The following is a 23,842-nucleotide window of genomic DNA, read 5'->3' as shown; positions in this document are numbered from 1 at the left end:
TTGAATTTTGAGTCCGTCAAATAATCTCCCAATTAAGTCCATCATCCTGAACAACACGAAAAGGAGAAGTTGCACATTTTTTCACAGTTAACACAAAAAAGGGCGAATGCTAAACTGAGAAGCAAGAGTAACAAGAGGACCTGCGTGACATGTTCGTCCGTGTCAAGGTCGAAAGTGAATCAGGGCTAACGTGTCCAATCTAGGTAAGGATCTGATTCTATTCATATCTAACGCACCCCGTCTTCCCCTGCAGCGACACCTTAGTGCTGCTAAGCGGCCGGATATGGACCGCAACCTACAAATCAGAGCAGTTAAGCGACCATAAGCATTCATGTGCTCGATGAAATGCTAATGGGTACAGTCCAGCGCGAGGAGAGCTCTGAGTAGCTCAGACTGTAGTCCAGACGGCCGCTCGAGTGCTGGCTCGACCTCCACGACGACGAGCATGCCCACAAGACGCTCATCACTTCGTGTTGGATCAGGGGGAGGGGGGCTCACCTTGATTTTGGGTCGGATCTGTTACCGCCGCGCGCGTCGCCTCCGGACAGTCGCTCGAGTGCTGGCTCGACCTCCACGACGACGAGCACGCCCACGAGACGCTCAACACTTCACATTGTCTCGTAATGTTTCCTTTGTTGTAATCAAAAGGAAAGAGCCATGGATGAAATCAGCTGACATGTCACAATGGTAAACAGAGATTAGCAAGAAGTAGCATGTCATCCTGCACATACCTTTTTGGATACTGATGGCTTCACCTTTGATAAGGCTTGTTCAAAGTGTGATGGCTCAATCAGAAAAGGTGGACTCATTGATGTCCCGCTATCAAGGTACCTCCATCTATCTTCCAAAGCTAACATGGCTGCCTCATCCACCTGATGAAAAATAATGTTAGTTTCATTTCTTACATGTTTTAAAATCATCAATTGTCATCACACAAAAGAGTGCTGCAATTATTACAGTATAAGTCAGAATGCATTCCTCTGAGCCAAAAAGAATCTGCATTTAATAAACTTCACTAATGCACCCTGTGAGCAAATTCAAACAGAGGTCTATCTGACACGATATCAAACAAATTACCAGTGATGCTAGGTCGGCGCCAGTGTGAATCAAGTCAGAGAGAGAAAAGAAAAGCATGAGAATTGAAAATGCATATTTAAATTGTATAGTCCACAGTAATCTATAAAAATTCCAGTAGCATAAGAAAGTAGGTGAGAAACGGGTGCCTACAATACATGAACGCAGCTAGGAAGGAAAGGGTATCAATCTGTTGCAATATTGCAAAATTTAGCATCTTAAACAACAGAAAGTTAATAGCGGGGAAATTACCGAGATTTTTATGGAAACAGATCAAGCTACAATCTAAATCCAGCTTAAAATGGGTAAATTAAAACAGGAATCTTGTCGTGAGCTCTATATGAAAAAGGTATACCTCAAAGTCGTTCATGGTAACATGTACACTCTCCATCTCGCCTGCATCCCAAGACAGCTGCTTCCACCATTTTACCTTTACCTGAGAACAATACTGAGCTCTTCTTTTATTAATTAATCTCTTCATTGCCAGATACCATGCATTATTGACTAATGCTTTCAAGTCAGCACCAACAAAACCTGGTGTGGCCCTTGCTATCTTTAAAAAGTCAAATTGCACTTCAAGTCGAAGCTTCCAAGCAAGCATCATCAGTATCTGTTTCCTTAAATTCACATCTGGAACCCCAAGATATATATCTCGATCAAATCTTCCTGGCCTTCGAAGAGCTTGATCCACAGCATCAGGCCTATTTGTAGCTCCAATGACAATAACATAATCTGGTTTCTTTTTAGATGAATCGACATCAGAACCATCACCACCAATATTTTGGTGGAATTCATCCATGCATGTCATCAGCTGAGTAACTATTCGTCGCTCCATCTCTCGATTCTCCCTCTTGGATGCAATTGCATCTATCTCATCTATGAATACAATTGAGGGAGCAGTCCTATATGCCTTCTGAAATAAGCCCCTGATGTTTTCTTCAGAACCTCCTGCAAGTACACAAGCATTGTGTGATGTCTTCTGCATGAATCCTGACACACAACTTTATCTATCAGGAGCATCGGACCATGGACACAAGTTGAGGTACAAAAACTGCATATCCTTCAGCAGCTATTCAGAAAGATAATGATTTCATGATACTATTCATCACAAATTCACAATGCAAATGATATGGGACTTATTTGTCCAAATACAGAGCGTCAGAATTTTTCAACTGTGATGCAAGTGTCAGAAAACATACCAGATACTCTAGAGACGATATCTGGGGCTGAGATCTTGTAGAACGACACACCAGTCTCATTGGCAATGGCATGTGCAAGGGTGGTCTTCCCGCAACCTGGCGGTCCGTACAACAGTAGCCCAGCAACAGGCATAACCCCAAGGTAATTCGGCAGCTCCAGACGGCGCAGGGGGACCACCACTTCTACCAGAAGATGATCTAACACCTGCTCCATCCCGCCGAGATCAGCAAAACGTGGCCACTTGTCCCCATTGACCACTCCTTCGGAGACCGGAGCCTCTGGCTTGGCATCGGCACCTCCGCCTCCACAATCAGATGTGATGAGGCGGCGAGACTTCTCAGCGGTCATCTCGATCTCCAGCTGCTGGTTAGTGCCCGGGTTCTGTTTGGACGTCTGCGAGGCATACCGGGAGCGAAGCATGGTCTTGGTGGCATCGAAATAGGGTGGAGGCGGCGGGTGGGCGGATTCGTCCGAGAGAGAGGTGGTGGAGGAGAGGGTGGCGTGGACAGTTGAGAGATGGGGACGACAGAGCTACCTCGGCTGGTGGTGGCGAGAGATTCACGCGAGGATGGGGGTGGCTCTGCGTTGAGCATGCTGCGCATGCGGCGATGCGCACGGGGAGGGAGGCTGGGTTGCGCGAGGGGATTCGCGACGTGGGCGGGCGGTTCGTGCGGCGGGCGTCGCGGGATGGGATTCGCGTCGTGCGGGCGGTCGTGAGGGCTGGTCGAGGCGGGGGCAGTCTACACTAACCTCTTAATAGTTAATAGAGAAAACAACACAACATGTCCTCCTCTCCGCAGTGCTTCGTACAACTTGTACATCAAGGTAGCAGCGATTTTTTTTAAAAAAAAAGTTAGAGCAAGACATGCATTTTATCGCTCGGCCGGCCTACCAAGATCTCGTGCTTTATTACGTCGCCAGTTTGAAACCACGGAGCCTGCCAGTGCCTCCCTCTCTGCAGTGAACAGACTTCAGCGCTACCAAGTCCCACCACTGGGGGGCGCGTGTATCCCGTAAACTTTCTACGCTGTCAGGACAGGAGGGAGAGGGGAACCACGACTAAAATATCTGCACTGCACCTTTCCAAAACGACCCTTCATGCGAAAGTTGTTTGAAAACTCAGGATCCATCCATCTGCCCACGTTCTGACGCCGCCTCGCGACGCGCGTACGCAGCCGACGCGTCGTCGTCAGCGGCAGAAGCGAGGGACCGCCACCTCTCCCGACTGGACTCCCGGTGCCGGGAGGAGGGCATGGACCGCCGCATGGGCACGGGCAGAGAGAGAGAGAGAGAGAGCGCGAGCGCGCGGGCAGCACGGCACGGTACGTCCACGCCTGCTGCCTACTACATGGACGTGGAGCGCAAATGTTGCTGCACCTGCACGTACGCGCTCAGTCGCCTCCCCACGTACGTTACGTATACAGTACAATAGTGGTGGAGAGCGGCAGGCAGCACCGTGCATGCAGTGATGCAGTCCTCTCCTTGTCCCGACCTCCCTCCCTCCTGCACGACATCGACACGGGCAGGGCAGGCCTGCGCTGCCACAGCCACAGGCAGGTCCTCCCTCGACCGCGAGGTGGTGGTGTCCTCCGGACGCCCGGTCCAAGGCCAAAGAGGGCAAAGGACCACATCCACAGCACTGTTGCTCAACAATGGTTTTCACCTCGTTTCGCGCCCGCCCGATGCCGATCGCAAGGTCTCGTTTCCCGGCTCTCCCGGCTGGCGCGGGGGATGCCTTGCCTGCCTGTTGTTGCCTTTGCCATGGCCAGGCAGGAGCAGAGGAAGGCCGTCGCGGAGCCAGCCGACGATGCGTGATTGGTGTGCTGGGAGATCGTGGGTCGCGGTGCCGTGTCATCGCGTGTTGCTTGCGTTGTGCTGCCTTTTCCTGGCTCGTGGGCAACGGACAAGGAGGAGGAGTGAGGCCAGGGGAAAGCAGAGCACAAGCACCCCGCGAACCGGCCCGTCGCATCCTTTTCCTTCCTTGCATGCAGGGGCAACAAGACACGGCACGGCACGGTCCAGGAGTGGAGACTTCAGCGCCCTGCCCCCCTGCTAGCTACATGCCACACACGCATGCACCAACGAAGCGATCTCCTTTGATCTTTCTCGTCCCCGTCCGCCGCGTCCATGATGAGATCTGGAGACCATGCACCCGGCCGTATTGCCCGTATCCGTGCTGCTGCTACACGCCGCCCAGGCCAAGTGTCGGTGACGGACTGACGGTGAGTATCAGCGACGCACGCACGCGACTAGCCTCTAGCGGTCTAGCCGCTAAATTAATTTGCTCTGACTGACTGACTCAAGCTAATGTAAAATTTACATAAATTTTTTTATACTCTAACACATATAAATTAAACTGAACATACGATCACACAGATAGCGTACCTAATGAATAAACTGGATGCGTGACCATGTAGATAAGACCTAACCAAGAGGACGAAGAAAGAGGCCGCACATCGCGTCGACAGCGACAAGGGCTCCCAATAGCCTGCTTGCCGCGTAGTTTAGGGAGCGCCCAGAAATGGCAACGGCTTTTCAGCCACTTGCTCCCTCCATCAACAAAGAATATAGGCTTTTATTTTTTTTTAACAAGTCAAATGCTTTAAAAATTTAATTTAAAGTTACCCTCGCCCATATCGGCAAGTTAGTAGTCGAGGCAAACATTTAGCTATTATAGACTATCCACGTCATCTTGAAACAAGAATCAAAGACTATCCTATCCATCTGCACGTACAGAGAGCATTGGCCCCGTGTTTAGCCGGTCGAACAGTGCAGCGCCAAACTGTTAGTTCGCATCTCTCCTTCACCGCATGGGAATTAAGGAGAAGGGAACAAAAAATATGATGCATAAAAAAATGAGAAGGTGAGTGATAAAGACCAGTGGATACAAAAAATATGATGCGTAAAAAAAACGAGAAGCTGTTAGTTCATCATCCAGCTGCTCTGCTGTGCAGTACAGTTTACAGTGTCGTTGTGAGCCTATGATTGGTACTGCTTCGTCTAAACTTTGAGGATTACACTTTACACACCTTGCAGTGAGGAAACCAGCGGCGAATATGATACGAAAGCTGCGTCCCGGATCATCATCCTCTCAGGTTCAGGTCTATTTTTTCTCTAAGTTTTGGCGATGCTTGCGAGCTCTGACTTCCCACAAATCCACAAGGAGGAATGATTGAACCACCTACCTGATAACTGAATTCTCTGAAATTGGTATGTCCCGTACGAAGCGTATAGCCCTCCCAAGGTTCAGTAAACCAGCGCACACGATCAGATCAGGTGCTCCAGATCTTGGCAACAATCAAGTAGAAAAAATAAGGCGGAGGGAGGGAAAAAAAAAGGAACGCAAAGAACACAGAAAACAACAACATACGAATGATGTATTGATGTAAAAGGGCTTCCTTGTCCTTGTCAAAGAACACTACATGCAGGCTTTTTTTTAATCTTTTAGAGAGAGAGAGAGAGAGAGAGAGAGAGAGAGAGAGAATGCGCTCCTTTGTTCATTTGATCCAAGGGGAGGGAAAAGGAGATAGAAGCCGGGGGAATCTCAAAGTGGTCAGGTCCATCTGTGCAATGTCAAGGGACCCCCAGTTGCCCTGTTTTGTTTTTGAGTTTGTTTAGAACTAGCTCATTCGGTAAGCAAACTTACATATATAAAAAAAAGCAGAATTAAAGAAACTGCCTCGGGATGCTGATGTTTGGCAACCCTGACTATGACAATTCTAGTTACAGAAACGCGGAGAGACTCGGGCAGAAGATGCCCGTCGGCTTGCTTTCTCGCAGACGCGTGATTGAATTAATAAGTAGTAGACATCTAAACCGTTAGTACTGTGCCGGTGGGTACATGCAGCGGTGCCTATCGTACGCGGCGTGAATGAACATTCGCGTGGCAGTAGTAGTACTGCTGCACCGTATCCCTTGCAAAAAAAAAAGTGATGCAATAATACATGCTTTTTTTTTTCCTTCCGAGCTAGAAGAAAAGGTGGCCAGAGTGAAGAGATAGGATAGAGATGCACATCTGTAGCTGTAGGTACACAAGTGAGACGCGCATAGCATGGTATGTATATATCTATCCCTTCGTCCGTAAGCTACTACTGTACCTCATACAGGGAAAAGAAGATAGTTCGAAACATGTGTGATCCATCCACTAGCCGCCACTGGCGATCACGGTGAGGAGCAAAGGTGCTACAGCCACAGCACGTCTTTTGGCTGGCCAATCAGTGGGGAAACTAAAAAAAAGGAGGAAGCGGGGCAAGAAGGTCATGAAAGCAGTGGCGGACGCAGAACAAAATTTTAGGTGGAGCAACACCATAAAAGACAAACCACGATACTAGACAACTAGATAAAAATAGCTTCATGATAATAACAAGGTCAGGTGATAATACTAGGAGCGTTCTAAAATGATATGAATATCAGAAAACCATTTTGGCCACCCTACAGAAAGGCGGGTGAAGCGGCTGTTGGAACTTGCTCTCGCTCGCAAGGGGGGCCAACAAGGGTGAACAGTGACGTTAACAGGGTTACGCGCTAGATGGCAATAGCTCTGCTAATCTGGCCTCTCACGGGCACTGTGCGGGGGTATTTATAGGTATCTGAGCGCCCAGCGCCTTGTGTTAAGGACGCATGTGCCCTCAGCAACCTAGGTTATCCCCAGAATATTCCCATAAAGCAGGGTTACAGACTGTAATTACAGGAATGCCTTTACAAATTAGGCCCGTAGCACGCGGTGGCCACGCAGGGCCCGTTACAATGTGCCGGACCACACGTGGGCCTCTGAGCTGGACGAGGCCGCACGGTGGGATGACGCCGTCGCAGGCCTTCGTCTGGTACCGAATAAAGCGAAGGGTGTCCCTGCCCGTTTTGTCTCTGTTGGACCGGTGACTGCAGCGAAGGCCTTGAGCGAAGGGTGGCGTCTTTGCCTTCGCCCCAACAGCGGCCACATCGACGCGTCATTGTGGTGAGTCTGTCTTGAGATGGCGATGATGAGGCAGCAACATGCGAGGGGCAGCGAGGGCAAGCGGCTGTAGGCAGTGGCAAGCGACAACAATTGTTGCATTGCGACGACGTGGTGGGACCCTGGTGGCATAGTGAGGGCAGATGGTGGTGGCACCATGGTGCCAAGGCAGGATCCCACCAATAGCTTGCCCACCAGTCGATGCGGAATAGGAGGCAAAGTAGTGGCGCTGCGTGTGGGATCCCGACAACGCGATGAACTAACGAGTGACGAGAAGACAAGGTGATACTGGTAGCGGATGGGTCTGGTCACCCACTACCGATCCAGTCATGATCGAAGGAGCGATCGAGCCACGAGTAGGTCGAGTAGCTAGCCGCCAGAGGAAGGAATCAAACTACTTGTATGGAGAGCGGGCTGAGCAATGGACTATCGAGAAAAAGTTAGATTAAAACTAGGTTTCATTAGATTTGGTTGTACCTACTATATAAAAGTTTTTTATTTTGATGTATATCTAAATCTAGTTATAATAGTATATAAAAATTGAGGTGGGGCCATGGCCCCCTTTGCCCCACCCTTGGATCCGCCTCTGCATGAAAGAAAGGGAATGTAAAGAATATGCATGGGTTAACATAGGGTTTATTAGACATTTGGTTGCGCACTGTCATAATTTGTTTAATAAGTGGGACAAGGGAAGTGTGGCTGCCACCTTAGAATCTGAGGACACGTCTGATGCAGTTTTAGTTGACAAAACTGGCGACTACTAACTGTTACAAAATATTTGTACATGTGATCTAATCCATCCATGTGACAGTTATTCCCAAGGGACAAACCCCTTGGGAACACTTGTATATATACTACCCTGTCTGCAATAAAGAAACCATCCCTGTCATTCCATCTCTGTTCTCTCCATTTGTCACTGAGCACTGCAACATATTGCAACACGTTATCAGCACTGTCTCAAGGAGAAATCAGAGAAGGGAAAGAGGAAGAACACGATGTTCTTGACAAGAACAGCAAGATCGGTCTACACATCAACAGCAAGGTATGGAGCATACCGTTTCCATGCGCATATGCCGTATGCGCGAAGTTCTTCATATTGTTGATGATGCGATGTTGGAAGCGTTCACCGTTGGGCAAGCCACAGCACTCCCACCGGTGCACGAGATCCCTGAACGCCGTGTGCAAGTGCAAAATGTGCACTTCTGCGTTCTCCATGGATGGACAGCGGTGGTTCCGCTGCCGGTGGTGGAGTGTGGACTCCTCACTGCATCCCCGTCGCCACCGGCGCCGGTGTTTGACGCGGGATCGTCTGCATCGGCCCCCATGGATGTCGATTTGGCGGCACCACCACCGCCTCCGGCCACTGCAGCGGCAGTTGCTCGTCGTTCGCCATCTCCACCAGTGCCTGTGGTCGTCGGGACCATTGCTGCCCGTCGTGGGCAGCCCCCTCGCGTCGTTAATGCTCCACGTGGACGCGTCATCCTCACTGGCCACCGCCCAAATGGGGTGGCCCTATCTTCCTCCTCCAATAGGAGGGCCTAATGGCCCTCTGTCCGGCCGGTGGCGGTTGCCGCCACGTCGGCCGTTTGGGGGGAGCGGAGTGGAGAGAGGCGCGGCATGGCCGACGGTTCGGACGCAGGCACGCGGAAGCCCCCTCGACGCTCTGCACGGCAGAGCTGGTGCTCTGCGAGGCGCGCCCCGGCGCGGGCGCGCTCAGCACGGCAAGGCCGGCGCTCGGCGCGGCAAGGCCTGTCCAGGGCGCGGCCCTCCGAGGCGGTTCGGCGATGGGAGCCATGGCGCTCCGCCCCCCGAGGCAGCCCCTGGCGCGCCCCCTGGCCTGCGCATGGCGGCTAGGCGCACGGCGCGGAGGCGCCGTTCGTCGCGGCTCTCGGCGCGTCGCACGGGCGCGGGATGGTGTGAGCACCTAGAGGGGGGGTGAATAGGTGATCCTGTAAAAACTTAAAAACTTAAGCCACAAAACTTGGTTAAACGTTAGCACAGTTAATGCCAAGTGGCTAGAGAGAAGATTTTGCACAATACGATAACCACAAAGAGTTCAACACAGAGAAGACACAATGGTTTATCCCGTGGTTCGGCCAAGTACAAAACTTGCCTACTCCACATTGTGGCGTCCCAACGGACGAGAGTTGCACTCAACTCCTCTCAAGTGATCCAATGATCAACTTGAATACCACAGTGTTATGCTTTTCTTTTCTTATCCCGTTCGCGAGGAATCTCCACAACTTGGAGCCTCACGCCCTTACACTTTTGATGTTCACAAAGAATCATGGAGTAAGGAAGGGAAGCAACACACACACATCCACAGCAAAATGTGCACACACACAGCCAAGAATCGAGCTCAAAAGACTATCTCAAAGTTCTCACTAGAACGGAGCTCGAATCACTGAGAATGACAAACAAATGCGCAAAGATTGAGTGTGGATGATCAAGAATGCTTTAAGGTTGCTTGGTTGTCTCCTCCATGCGCCTAGGGGTCCCTTTTATAGCCCCAAGGCAGCTAGGAGCCGTTGAGAGCAAATCTGGAAGGCCTTTCTTGCCTTCTGTCGTCGGGTGCACCGGACAGTCCGGTGCACACCGGACACTGTCCGGTGCCCGATTTCCTTCCTTAACTGGCGCTGCCGACCGTTGGGCGCCAGAGAGCCGTTGGCGCACCGGACATGTCCGGTGCACACCGGACAGTCCGGTGCCCCCTTCTAGCCGTTGGCTCGGCCACGTGTCCCGCGCAGATCGCGCGACCGACCGTTGGCCCGGCCGACCGTTGGCTCACCGGACAGTCCGGTGCACACCGGACAGTCCGGTGAATTATAGCCGTACGCCGTCGGCGAATTCCCGAGAGCGGCCACTTCGCTCGAGGCAGCCTGGCGCACCGGACACTGTCCGGTGCACCACCGGACAGTCCGGTGCTCCAGACCGAAACAGCCTTTTGGCTGTACACAGCCAACTCTTCTCTTTTCTTCTTCTTTCTGTTTCTAATACTTAGACAAGTATATTAGTACACAAAACCAATGTACTAAGACTTAGAAACATACCTTTGCTCTTGTTTTGCACTTTGTCCATCCATAAGCATGAATTCACATTTAAGCACTTGTGTTGGCACTCAATCACCAAAATACTTAGAAATGGCCCAAGGGCACATTTCCCTTTCAATCTCCCCCTTTTTGGTGATTTATGCCAACACAACATAAAGCAACTAGAATAAGTGCAAAATCACTTCGAATAAAACTCAAATTTATTTTGATTCATTTTTGGCATATATGGATCATCCTTTGCCACCACTTGGTTTGTTTTTGCAAATCAAACTCAAATCTCTATCTCTAAGTCAAACACACATGTTGAAGCATAAAGAGAGTCATTCCAAAAGAGATTGATCAAAGATTTCAAAAACTCCCCCTATTTCCCATAATCAACACTTCTCCCCACAAAAGGCCAACTTTTGACAAAAGAGACAATGCAAAAGCTCTATTCTGACAAAAGAGACAATGCAAGAGTTTTGACAAACCAAAAGCTCTATTCTACTATTTTCAAAATTTCTCAAGTGGTAGCTGATCCATTTATCGCTTTGGCCTTTATTTTCTCCCCCTTTGGCATCAAGCACCAAAACAGGATCAATCTTGGCCCTATAACCCCATTGCCTCACCAAAATCTTCAATTAAGAGCAAATGGCAATAAGAGTTCATGAGATGAACTTGGAATAAGTTACCCTCTCATCGGAGTGCAGTGGAAGTCTTTCATGGTCCAAGTCCACCTTTTCCCTTTTAATTCTCCTTTGAGACTAAAACAAGCAAACTCAAGCATATGGTTAGTCTCAAAGGGTCAAGTTGTAACACATCTCCCCCTAAAACTGTGCATCACTTTGCAACAGACTTGTGAGGTCCAGGGAGTGTTTGTACAACTTGAGCACCACAATAAGCAACAAAATGCAGAATGAACATGATCAAAGGCATACACACATGTATGCTATAATTCAATCCAAGTTCCGCGAATCTAGGACATTTAGCTCACTACGCAGCCTGCAAAAGGTCTTTTCATCTAAAGGCTTAGTGAAGATATCGGCTAGCTGGTTCTCGGTGCTAACATGAAACACTTCGATATCTCCCTTTTGCTGGTGGTCTCTCAAAAAGTGATGCCGGATGTCTATGTGCTTTGTGCGGCTGTGTTCAACAGGATTTTCCGCCATGCGGATAGCACTCTCATTGTCACATAGGAGTGGGACTTTGCTCAGATTGTAGCCAAAGTCCCGAAGGGTTTGCCTCATCCAAAGTAGTTGCGCGCAACACTGTCCTGCGGCAACGTACTCGGCCTCAGCGGTGGATAGGGCAACGGAGGTTTGTTTCTTAGAGTTCCACGACACAAGGGACCTTCCTAAGAATTGGCACGTCCCCGATGTACTCTTCCTATCAACCTTACATCCAGCATAGTCGGAATCTGAGTATCCAACCAAGTCAAAGGTAGACCCCTTTGGATACCAGAGCCCGAAGCAAGGCGTAGCAACCAAATATCTAAGAATTCGCTTTACCGCCACTAAGTGACACTCCTTAGGATCGGATTGAAATCTAGCACACATGCATACGCTAAGCATAATATCCGGTCTACTAGCACATAAATAAAGTAAGGACCCTATCATTGACCGGTATGCTTTTTGATCAACGGACTTACCTCCTTTGTTGAGGTCGGTGTGTCCGTCGGTTCCCATCGGCGTCTTTGCGGGCTTGGCGTCCTTCATCCCAAACCTCTTTAGCAAATCTTGCGTGTACTTCGTTTGGGAGATGAAGGTGCCGTCCTTGAGTTGCTTCACTTGGAACCCAAGGAAGTAGTTCAACTCGCCCATCATCGACATCTCGAATTTCTGCGTCATCACCCTGCTAAACTCTTCACAAGACTTTTGGTTAGTAGAACCAAATATTATGTCATCGACATAAATTTGGCACACAAAAAGATCACCATCGCAAGTCTTAGTAAAAAGAGTTGGATCGGCTTTCCCAACCTTGAAAGTGTTAGCAATTAAAAAGTCTCTAAGGCATTCATACCATGCTCTTGGGGCTTGCTTAAGTCCATAGAGCGCCTTAGAGAGCTTACACACATGGTCGGGGTACCGTTCATCCTTGAAGCCAGGGGGTTGCTCTACGTACACCTCCTCCTTGATCGGCCCGTTGAGGAACGCGCTCTTCACATCCATTTGGTACAACCTGAAAGAATGGTGAGCGGCATATGCTAGCAAGATACGAATTGATTCTAGCCTAGCCACAGGAGCAAAAGTCTCCTCAAAGTCCAAACCTGCGACTTGGGCATAACCTTTTGCCACAAGTCGAGCCTTGTTCCTCGTCACCACCCCGTGCTCGTCCTGTTTGTTGCGGAACACCCACTTGGTTCCCACAACATTTTGCTTGGGACGAGGCACCAGTGTCCAAACTTCATTGGGCTTGAAGTTGTTGAGTTCCTCCTGCATGGCCAACACCCAGTCCGGATCTAGCAAGACCTCCTCTACCCTGAAAGGCTCAATAGAAGAGACAAAAGAGTAATGCTAACAAAAATTAACTAATCGAGATCGAGTAGTTACTCCCTTGCTTATGTCACCCAAAATTTGGTCGACGGGATGATCCCTTTGAATCATCGCTCGAACTTGGGTTGGAGGTGCCGGTTGCGCTTCTTCCTCCATCACATGATCATCTTGTGCTCCCCCTTGATCACACGCCTCCTGTTGATGAACCTGTTCATCGTCTTGAGTTGGGGGATGCACCGTTGTTGAGGAAGAAGGTTGATCTCGTTCATCTTGTTCCTGTGGCCGCACTTCTCCAATCGCCATGGTTCGTATAGCGGCCGTCGAAACATCTTCTTCATCTACATCATCACAATCAACAACTTGCTCTCTTGGAGAGCCATTAGTCTCATCAAATACAACGTCGCTAGAGACTTCAACCAAACCCGATGATTTGTTGAAGACTCTATACGCCTTTGTATTTGAGTCATATCCTAACAAAAACCCTTCTACAGCTTTAGGAGCAAATTTAGAATTTCTACCCTTCTTCACTAGAATGTAGCACCTGCTCCCAAATACACGAAAGTAAGATACATTGGGTTTGTTACCGGTTAGAAGCTCATACGACGTCTTCTTGAGGAGGCGGTGAAGGTAGACCCTGTTGATGGCGTGACAAGCCGTGTTCACGGCTTCCGACCAAAAGCACTCGGGGGGTCTTGAATTCTCCAAGCATTGTCCTCGCCATATCAATGAGTGTCCTGTTCTTCCTCTCTACCACACCATTTTGCTGTGGTGTGTAGGGAGCGGAGAACTCGTGCTTGATCCCTTCCTCCTCAAGGAACTCCTCCACTTGAAGATTCTTGAACTCGGACCCGTTGTCGCTCCTTATCTTCTTCACCTTGAGCTCAAACTCATTTTGAGCTCTCCTGAGGAAGCGCTTGAGGGTCCCTTGGGTTTCAGACTTATCCTGCAAAAAGAACACCCAAGTGAAGCGGGAAAAGTCATCAACAATAACTAAACCATACTTACTTCCTCCTATGCTTAGATAGGCGACGGGTCCGAAGAGGTCCATATGTAGCAGCTCCAGGGGTCTTGATGTGGTCATCACATTCTTGCTGTGATGCGCTCCTCCCACCTGTTTACCTGCCTGACAAGCTGCACAAGGTCTATCTTTTTCGAATCGCACATTAGTCAAACCTATCACGTGTTCTCCCTTTAGAAGCTTGTGAAGGTTCTTCATCCCCACATGTGCTAAGCGGCGATGCCACAGCCAGCCCATGCCAGTCTTAGCAATTAAGCATGCATCTAGACCGGCCTCCTCTTTTGCAAAATCAACTAAATAAAGTTTGTCGTCTAATACACCCTTAAATGCTAGTGAACCATCACACCTTCTAAAGACAGACACATCTACATTTGTGAATAGACAGTTATATCCCATATTGCATAATTGACTAACAGATAGCAAATTATAACCAAGAGACTCAACTAAAAACACATTAGAGATAGAGTGCTCATTAGATATTGCAATTTTACCTAACCCTTTTACCTTGCCTTGATTCCCATCACCGAATATTATTGAATCTTGGGAATCCTTATTCTTGACGTAGGAGGTGAACATCTTCTTCTCCCCCGTCATATGGTTTGTGCATCCGCTGTCGATAATCCAGCTTGAACCCCCGGATGCATAAACCTGCAAGGCAAATTTAGGCTTGGGTCTTAGGTACCCAACTCATGTTGGGTCCTACAAGGTTAGCACAAATATCCTTAGGGACCCAAATGCAAGTTTTGTCTCCCTTGCATTTTGCCCCTAACTTCCTAGCAACTATTTTCCTATCCTTTCTACAAATAGCAAAGGAAGAATTTAAAGCACAATAAATTGTAGAAGGTTCATTCACTACTTTCCTAGGAGCATGAATAATATTCTTTCTAGGCACATGATGAATAGCATTTCTCCTAGACATATTTCTACCATGCATATAGGAAGAACTAGAAGCAAACATGGCATGAGAGTCAAAATCATCATAAGCATTATAACTCCTATAAGCATTTCTAGTTTGTCTACTATCATGATACATAAAAGCATGGTTCCTTTTAGTACTATTAGCCATAGGGGCCTTCCCTTTCTCCTTGGCGGAGATGGGAGCCTTTTGGCTTGTTAAGTTCTTGGCTTCCCTCTTGAAGCCAAGTCCATCCTTAATTGAGGGGTGTCTACCAACCGTGTAGGCATCCCTAGCAAATTTTAGTTTCTCAAAATCACTTTTGCTAGTCTCAAGTTGGGTATTAAGACTAGCCACCTCTTCATTTAATTTAGAAATGCAAGCTAGGTGTTCACTATAAGCATCAATGTTAATATCTTTACACCTAGTGCAAGTTATAACATTCTCTACGAAAGAGTTAGATTTACTAGCAATCTTAGCATTCAAGTCATCATTAATGCTCCTTAAGCTAGAAATTGTCTCATGGCAAGAAGATAATTCACAAGAAAGCATTTCGTTTCTTTTAACTTCTAAAGCATGAGATTTTTGTGCTTCTACAAATTTATCATGTTCATCATATAACAAATCCTCTTGCTTTTCTAAGAGTATATTCCTATCATTCAAGGCATCAATCAATTCATTAATTTTGTCTACCTTGGTTCTATCTAATCCCTTGAATAAGCATGAGTAATCTATCTCATCATCATCACTAGACTCATCCTCACTTGAAGAAGCATAAGTACTAGTATTATGAGTGCTTACTTTCTTCTCACTTGCCATGAGGCAAGTGTGACGCTCGTTGGGGAAGAGGGATGACTTGTTGAAGGCGGTGGCGGCGAGTCCTTCATTGCCGGAGTCGGACGAAGAGCAGTCCGAATCCCACTCCTTGCCAAGATGAGCCTCGCCCTTTGCCTTCTTATAGTTCTTCTTTTTCTCCCTCTTGTTCCCTTGATCCTGATCACTATCATTGTCGGGACAGTTAGCAATAAAATGACCAAGCTTACCGCATTTGAAGCATGAGCGCTTCCCCTTGGCTTTGGTCTTGCTTGGCTGCCCCTTGCGACCTTTAAGCACCGTCTTGAATCTTTTGATGATGAGAGCCATCTCTTCATCATTAAGTCCGGCCGCCTCAATCTGTGCCACCTTGCTAGGTAGCGCCTCCTTGCTTCGTGTTGCCTTGAGAGCAAGGGGTTGCGGCTCATTGATCGGACCATTCAAGGCGTCGTCCACGTACCTCGCCTCCTTGATCATCATTCGCCCGCTAACGAATTTCCCAAGAACTTCTTCGGGCGACATCTTGGTGTACCTGGGATTTTCACGTATATTGTTCACCAAATGAGGATCAAGAACAGTAAATGACCTTAGCATTAGGCGGACGACGTCGTGGTCCGTACATCGCGTGCTCCCGTAGCTCCTTATTTTGTTGATAAGGGTCTTGAGCCGGTTGTATGTTTGTGTCGGCTCCTCGCCCCTTATCATCGCGAACCGTCCAAGCTCGCCCTCCACCAAGTCCATTTTGGTGAGCAAGGTGACGTCGTTTCCCTCATGAGAGATCTTGAGGGTGTCCCAGATCTGCTTGGCATTGTCCAAGCCGCTCACCTTGTGATACTCGTCCCTGCACAAAGAGGCTAGCAACACAGTAGTAGCTTGTGCATTTTTATGAATCTGTTCATTAATAAACACAGGGCTATCCGAGCTATCAAATTTCATTCCACTTTCCACAATCTCCCAAATGCCTGGATGGAGAGAAAACAGGTGAGTACGCATTTTGTGGCTCCAAAATCCGTAATCCTCTCCATCAAAGTGAGGGGGCTTGCCAAGTGGAATGGGGAGCAATTGAGCATTTGAACTATGCGGGATGCGCGAATAATCGAAAGAAAAGTTTGAGTTAACCGTCTTTCGTCTATCGTAGTCGTCGTCGTCCTTTTGGGAGGAGGAAGATTCGTCGCTGTCGTAGTAGACAATTTCCTTGATGCGCCTTGTCTTCTTCTTCCTCCCGTCTTTTCTTTTGTGGCCCGAGCCTGAGTCGGTGGGCTTGTCATCATTGGGCTCGTTGACGAAGGACTCCTTCTCCTTGTCGTTGATCACCATCCCCTTGCCTTTAGGATCCATCTCTTCGGGCGGTTAGTCCCTTTCTTGAAGAGAACGGCTCCGATACCAATTGTGAGCACCTAGAGGGGGGGGGGTGAATAGGTGATCCTGTAAAAACTTAAAAACTTAAGCCACAAAATTTGGTTAAACGTTAGCACAGTTAATGCCAAGTGGCTAGAGAGAAGATTTTGCACAATACGATAACCACAAAGAGTTCAACACAGAGAAGACACAGTGGTTTATCCCGTGGTTCGGCCAAGTACAAAACTTGCCTACTCCACGTTGTGGCGTCCCAACGGACGAGAGTTGCACTCAACTCCTCTCAAGTGATCCAATGATCAACTTGAATACCACAGTGTTATGCTTTTCTTTTCTTATCCCGTTCGCGAGGAATCTCCACAACTTGGAGCCTCTCGCCCTTACACTTTTGATGTTCACAAAGAATCACGGAGTAAGGAAGGGAAGCAACACACACAAATCCACAGCAAAATGTGCACACACACAGCCAAGAATCGAGCTCAAAAGACTATCTTAAGTTCTCACTAGAACGGAGCTCGAATCACTGAGAATGACAAACAAATGCGCAAAGATTGAGTGTGGATGATCAAGAATGCTTTAAGGTTGCTTGGTTGTCTCCTCCATGCGCCTAGGGGTCCCTTTTATAGCCCCAAGGCAGCTAGGAGCCGTTGAGAGCAAATCTGGAAGGCCTTTCTTGCCTTCTGTCGTCGGGTGCACCGGACAGTCCGGTGCACACCGGACACTGTCTGGTGCCCGATTTCCTTCCTTAACTGGCGCTGCCGTCCGTTGGGCGCCAGAGAGCCGTTGGCGCACCGGACATGTCCGGTGCACACCGGACAGTCCGGTGCCCCCTTCTAGCCGTTGGCTCGGCCACGTGTCCCGCGCAGATCGCGCGGCCGACCGTTGGCCCGGCCGACCGTTGGCTCACCGGACAGTCCGGTGCACACCGGACAGTCCGGTGAATTATAGTCGTACGCCGTCGGCGAATTCCCAAGAGCGGCCACTTCGCTCGAGGCAGCCTGGCGCACCGGACACTGTCCGGTGCACCACCGGACAGTCCGGTGCTCCAGACCGAAACAGCCTTTTGGCTGTACACAGCCAACTCTTCTCTTTTCTTCTTCTTTCTGTTTCTAATACTTAGACAAGTATATTAGTACACAAAACCAATGTACTAAGACTTAGAAACATACCTTTGCTCTTGTTTTGCACTTTGTCCATCCATAAGCATGAAGTCACATTTAAGCACTTGTGTTGGCACTCAATCACCAAAATACTTAGAAATGGCCCAAGGGCACATTTCCCTTTCAGATGGCCCTTGGCCGGCCAGGCGCACACGCCCTGGCGCTTGGCGCGGGAGATGGCTCCGGCGAGGGCGCGCGCCTGGCGCTCGGCGCGGACGCAGGATGGCCCCAGGCAGAGCGGCTGCGGCCATGGAAGCCATGGCCCGCTCGGCGTGGCCTCCCGCAGGCGCTCGGCGCGGCCTTCTGGTGGCGGCTCGGCGCAGCCCACCAGACGCGCTCGGCGCGGCCTGGCGCGCACCAGGCGCTCGGCCAGCTCCGTGGCTCGACGAGGCGCGCGCAAGCCAGGCGGCCTCAGGCAGGGGCGGTCGAGCCCCTCGATGGCGGCTGGGATTTTGGGCTCCCTGGCGGCGGCTGGGAGAGCCCCTGATGGCGGCGGCGGCTACAGGGGGCGGTTAGGGTTGGAAACCCTAGCCGCCCCAATATAAAATAGGCTTTTGGGCCTCTGTTGGGCCGCCTGGGCAGGCCTTCTGGACGCTGCCTGGCTCGCCTGGCAGGCCGCCTGGGCTACTTTCAGAGGCCTAATATAGCCTGTTTTTACCATTTTTAAGTTCTGAATTCAGTATAAGACTCTGTTTTATATGTAATTTCAGTTCAAAGTTATCTTAGGCGTCTAAATTCGTAATTTAGACTCCATATATTGTAAAGACATATCTGTTTTATTGTAAATATAGCAGATTTTAGTTCGTGAATTATTGTTTGTTTTACATTAATAATTCACATATCTCTACTTGCTATTATTTACGCATTCATTTATGTTTGCATATAAATATATCATTTATTAAGTTTAGACTTAATAAAACTCATGCAAAAATGAAATTACATTATTTTGGATCAAGAGCATAGGGAGATAGAGTCCTAAGCATTGGCTGCACTAAATTCTTTTATAGAATTTAGTAGCCCAGAGACCGTGCTTGTGGCAGCATTTGGAATGCCTATCTCTATGAGGTCTACATCCCTCGGGATGATTACCTATACGTGCTATCCAAAATAACATGATATGGAGTTAGTGAATTTTACTTTGATAATTAGTAGAGCATGGGTAGTGGAGACCCAAGCATTGGCTGCGGTTTGTTCATCAGTGAACTTATCAGCCCAGAGACCGTGCTTTTAGGCAGCAAGTTTCTTGCCCACTACTAGATCTACCTCATTAATTTGAGGATTATCTATACTATGCTTACTAAAATTCAAAGTATTTATTCAATTAGAAGGTTTGGAACCTTCAGGCAACTCATATCACATGTAAGAGTTAGTGAATTTTACTTTGATAATTAGTAGAGCATGGGTAGTGGAGACCTAAGCATTGGCTGCGGTTTGTTCATCCGTGAACTTATCAGCACAGAGACCGTGCTTTTAGGCAGCAAGTTTCTTGCCCACTACTAGATCTACCTCATTAATTTGAGGATTATCTATACTATGCTTACTAAAATTCAAAGTATTTATTCAATGGGAAGGTTTAGAACCTTCAAGAAACTCATTACATATGTAATTTTAAGAATTTTTGCATATTGAGCTTACAACATCACCATTGTGACTATTAATTTATGCGTAAATTAATGGATGTCCATGGTAATGACTGTAGGAACATGTCAACCAAAGAGTTCGAGGAACTCGCCCTTGATGGGCATAACTACCCAACTTGGGCTTCAGATATTGAAATAACTTTTGCTTCTCGTGGGATCATTGATGCCATTGCAGCACCCATCACTGGTACTAATCCAGTGAATGAGGTTAAAAAGAACACATCACTTTTCCTTTTGAGGCTTTACATCCATAAGGACCTTAATCAAGAGTACCTTATGGAGAGATGCCCTCATAACTTGTGGAAAGCTCTCAAAGAGCGCTATAAACAGCAGAAGGAGCTCATATGGCCGTCAGCCAACCATGAGTGGAACCACCTTCGTCTGCAAGATTTTAAATCTGTTGCAGAATGTAACCATGCTCTTCATAGCATTTGTTCTAAATTGAAATTTTTCGAGAAAGAGCCCTTTGAAGCAGACAAGATAGAGAAGACTCTATCTACCATGCTTCCAGAGGACAGGATATTGCATCAGCAGTATCGCTCTAGTAATTTCTAGAGATATTCTCAACTCATGCACACATTGACCCAAGCAGAAAAGCATCATGAGCTTCTTCTAAAGAATGCTCAGCAGCGCCCTCCTGGGTCTGCCCCTCTGCCTGAGGTACATTTCAATGTGCATAAGACTGAGAATAAGAAAGGATTCAAGAAAAACTTCAAGAATCCTCCTGGACCTCGCAAATTCAATAAGAACAAATTCCACAAGAAAGGTAAAGGAAAAGGAAAAGGAAATGGCAAGCCTCTACCATCTAAGGGAAATAGAGCTTGCCTTAAATGTGGTACTGAGGGCCATTTTGCTAGGGATTGCACTTGCCCTAAGCACCTTGTTCTTTTGTATCAACAATCCCTAAAGAAGCCAAAGTCTGATAAGCCTGGTTTTGAGGCTCATTTCAATTCTACTGAAGCACCAATTGAGGTTGGAAGTTCTTCACTGGCTTCTGGTGACCTGAAGAACACTCTTGCCAAAGAGCACCTCAATGTGGTTGACAACAAGCCTCCACTTCTACAAGAAGATGAATCTGATGATATGATCATTGAGTATATGTCAAAGGATCCATTTGGAGATTTGGCATAAATCTCTCATGCTTGGAGATTTGATCATGATCACTGTGGCTTGTGTGGATGTTCTATACTGTCTTTATAATGTTGTTGTAATAAGTAGAGATATACAATCTCACGTTTTGAGATGTAACACACTCTACAGACCAGTGTTGGGTCCTGTAAGTAGTGCGAACTCATTGGATGAGTCGCCATACCATTATTGTAATATTGTTTCGACATTGTGATATTTAATATCATGTTATGTATAGTACTAAGTTGCATCATAAAATTCTTATTCAGAATTTTTATTTATGTATAGATGCATAATGATGACAACTCGACAGAAGAGGAATTATGCCTTGTGGACAGTTATACCACAAACTCTATACTTAGGGAGATCAAATACTTTCAGACTCTTAAGAAAAGAGATGGGAAAGTGTTGACCATCGCTGGACGCGATGCTGTGATAGTTGGCTCTGGTCGAGCAACTATTACCCTCCCCATGGGTACTGAAATTGTGATCGAGGATGCATTATTGTATCCTGATTCTACACGTACCCTCCTAAGTTTTAGAGATATCCGGCAAAATGGATTTCATATTGAAACCCATGATGAAACTCTTCTTGACCAAGCCGAATAAATATGCCAAGCGCATATGCGAGAAAATTCCATCACTCACGTCAGGGTTGTACTATACATATATTAAGAGCAATGCACATGTTGCATATAAGGTAATTTTCCAAGATGTTGATGCATTCCAGATTTGGCATGATCGACTTGGTCATCCTGGCATAGGGATGATGAGGAAAATTACAGGCAATTCAATTGGTCATAATTTGCCCACAACAAGTTTTCCCAAATCTCAGGATTTTGTTTGCACCGCATGTGCAACTGGGAAACTTATTTTGAGACCATCATATCTCAAAATTAAAGCTGAACCGCTTAAATTCCTTGAAAGGATTCAAGGAGATATTTGTGGGCCAATTATACCAACTTCTGGGCCGTTCAGGTATTTCATGGTACTGATTGACGCATCTACTAGATGGTCACATGTGTGTTTACTATCAACACGCAACCATGCATTTGCCAAGATAATGTCACAAATTATCAAGTTAAAGGCAAATTTTCCTGAACATCGGATTAGTTCAATCCGAATGGACAATGCTGCTGAATTCAAATCTCAGGCATTCAATGATTATTGTATGGCGCTGGGGATTCAAGTACAGCACTCGGTACCGTATGTCCACACCCAGAATGGTTTGGCTGAGTCACTAATCAAGAGGATTAAACTCATAGCAAAGCCATTATTGATGAATTGCAAATTGCCTTCGTCGTGTTGGGGTCATGCAGTTCTGCACGCTGCTGACCTTATACAATTACGACCAACTGCATACCATTCAACATCCCCAATACAAATGGTACGTGGAAATCCTCCAAGTATTTCCCATTTGCGTAAATTTGGATGTTGTGTATACATTCCAATCTCACCACCTCAGAGAACAGCTATGGGCCCACACAGGAAAGTGGGGATCTATGTGGGATTTCAATCTCCGTCGATCATTAAGTATTTAGAACCCTTAACAGGGGATCTATTTACAGCCCGTTTTGCTAACTCTATTTTTGATGAGGAACATTTCCCAGCATTAGGGGGAGAATTTAAGTACCAAAAAGAATGCCAGAAAATAAATTGGAATACAAAATGTGTTCCAGGTTCTGATCCACGTACTTCAAAAACTGAACTGCAAGTTCAGAAAATTATACATTTGCAAAGACTTGCAAATGAACTGCCAGATGCATTCACTAATTACAAAGGTGTCACTAAATCATTCATTCCTGCTAGGAATGCACCAGAAAGAGTGGAAGTGCCGAATAAGGCCACTCAACTCCTAGAGAGGAGAAGTATGGTGAATAAGCGTTGTTCTGTTGCTAAGAAGCAAAGAACAATAGTGAATGCAAAAGGACACCAATATGATACAATGTATCATGTGGATTGTGATGATCCACAACCCAGCTCGGATGTGCACATAACCGAGGCTGGGACATCGGAAAACCCTAGACACATCAATTTGGGAAATTCTGATGAGTCTCTAAGGAATGATGAAATTGCCATCAACTATGTTGAGACTGGTGAAACATATGATAGAAAAGCTACCAATGTCGACATATATTTCTCCGAGCAGATTGCTGAGGACCTTCAAAATGATCTAGATCCTAAGACCATGGCAGAGTGCAGTAAGCGCTCGGATTGGATCAAATGGAAGGCAGCAATCGAAGCGGAGTTAGCCTCGCTTTACAAAAGAGAAGTTTTCTCTGCTGTAATACCTACACCACGTGATATCTTCCCTGTGGGATATAAGTGGGTTTTCATTCGGAAACAAAATGAAAATGGTGAGGTAGTGAGATACAAAGCAAGGCTAGTAGCACAAGGGTTTACGCAAAGACCCGGCGTTGATTTCAACGAAACTTATTCACCAGTCATGAGTGCAATAACATTCTGATATTTGATATCTTTGGCAGTGCAAAATCGTCTATCTTGCAGTTGATGGACGTAGTGACCGCATATCTCTATGGGTCACTGGATTCTGATATATACATGAAAGTTCCTGATGGAATAGATGTACCGAATCCAAAGGCAAAGCGCAACATGTATTGTGTAAAGTTGCAGAAGTCATTATATGGCTTAAAACAATCGGGCAGAATGTGGTACAACCGATTGAGTGAATTCCTTTTACATAAGGGATACACGAAAAATGATGATTGTCCGTGCGTCTTCATCAAAAGATCCAAAGTGGGATTCTTTATCATATCAGTTTATGTTGATGACCTTAACATCATAGGAAATAAACTTGATATTGATGAAGCACGTCATCATTTAACGACGGAATTTGAGATGAAGGATTTGGGTAAAACCAAATTTTGCTTAGGTCTACAACTTGAGCATTTACCTTCTGGAATCCTTGTACATCAAAGTACATATACCCAAAAGGTATTGGAAAAATTCAATATGCATATGTCTTATCCTTCAAAGACTCCTATGGTGGTCAGATCTTTGGATTTAAAGAAAGATCCATTCAGACCACGGGATGATGAAGAACAGACATTGGGACTGGAGTTCCC

The 23,842-nt window shown here is 47.1% G+C and overlaps 1 protein-coding gene across 1 annotated transcript; it reads right to left on the bottom strand.

Annotated features, from left to right (window-relative positions):
* Nucleotides 1-600: 600 nt before the first annotated feature.
* Nucleotides 601-3,374, bottom strand: LOC103648459 (cell division control protein 48 homolog C). Its single transcript, XM_020548789.1, has 5 exons — nt 3,354-3,374; nt 2,274-2,805; nt 1,430-2,022; nt 732-872; nt 601-630 (listed from the first exon to the last, which is right to left on the bottom strand). The coding sequence occupies exons 1-5, from the start codon at nt 3,372-3,374 to the stop codon at nt 601-603; spliced, it is 1,317 nt and encodes a 438-aa protein (XP_020404378.1).
* Nucleotides 3,375-23,842: the final 20,468 nt, after the last annotated feature.

Source organism: Zea mays, chromosome 2 (genome assembly GCF_902167145.1).
Source record: "Zea mays cultivar B73 chromosome 2, Zm-B73-REFERENCE-NAM-5.0, whole genome shotgun sequence".
Lineage (NCBI taxonomy): Eukaryota > Viridiplantae > Streptophyta > Magnoliopsida > Poales > Poaceae > Zea > Zea mays.
This window is presented reverse-complemented; position numbering and strand designations above follow the sequence as displayed.

What these genes read in the sequence shown, in the direction of transcription:
- LOC103648459 (XM_020548789.1), bottom strand. Translation starts at nt 3,374, where the DNA reads ATGAAGGGTCGTTTTGGAAAG. An exon ending in TGAAGGGTCGTTTTGGAAAG is followed by an intron (nt 2,806 to 3,353) that starts GTGCAGTGCAGA and finishes CAGCCGAGGTAG; the next exon opens with CTCTGTCGTCCCCATCTCTC. An exon ending in TATCGTCTCTAGAGTATCTG is followed by an intron (nt 2,023 to 2,273) that starts GTATGTTTTCTG and finishes GTGTACTTGCAG; the next exon opens with GAGGTTCTGAAGAAAACATC.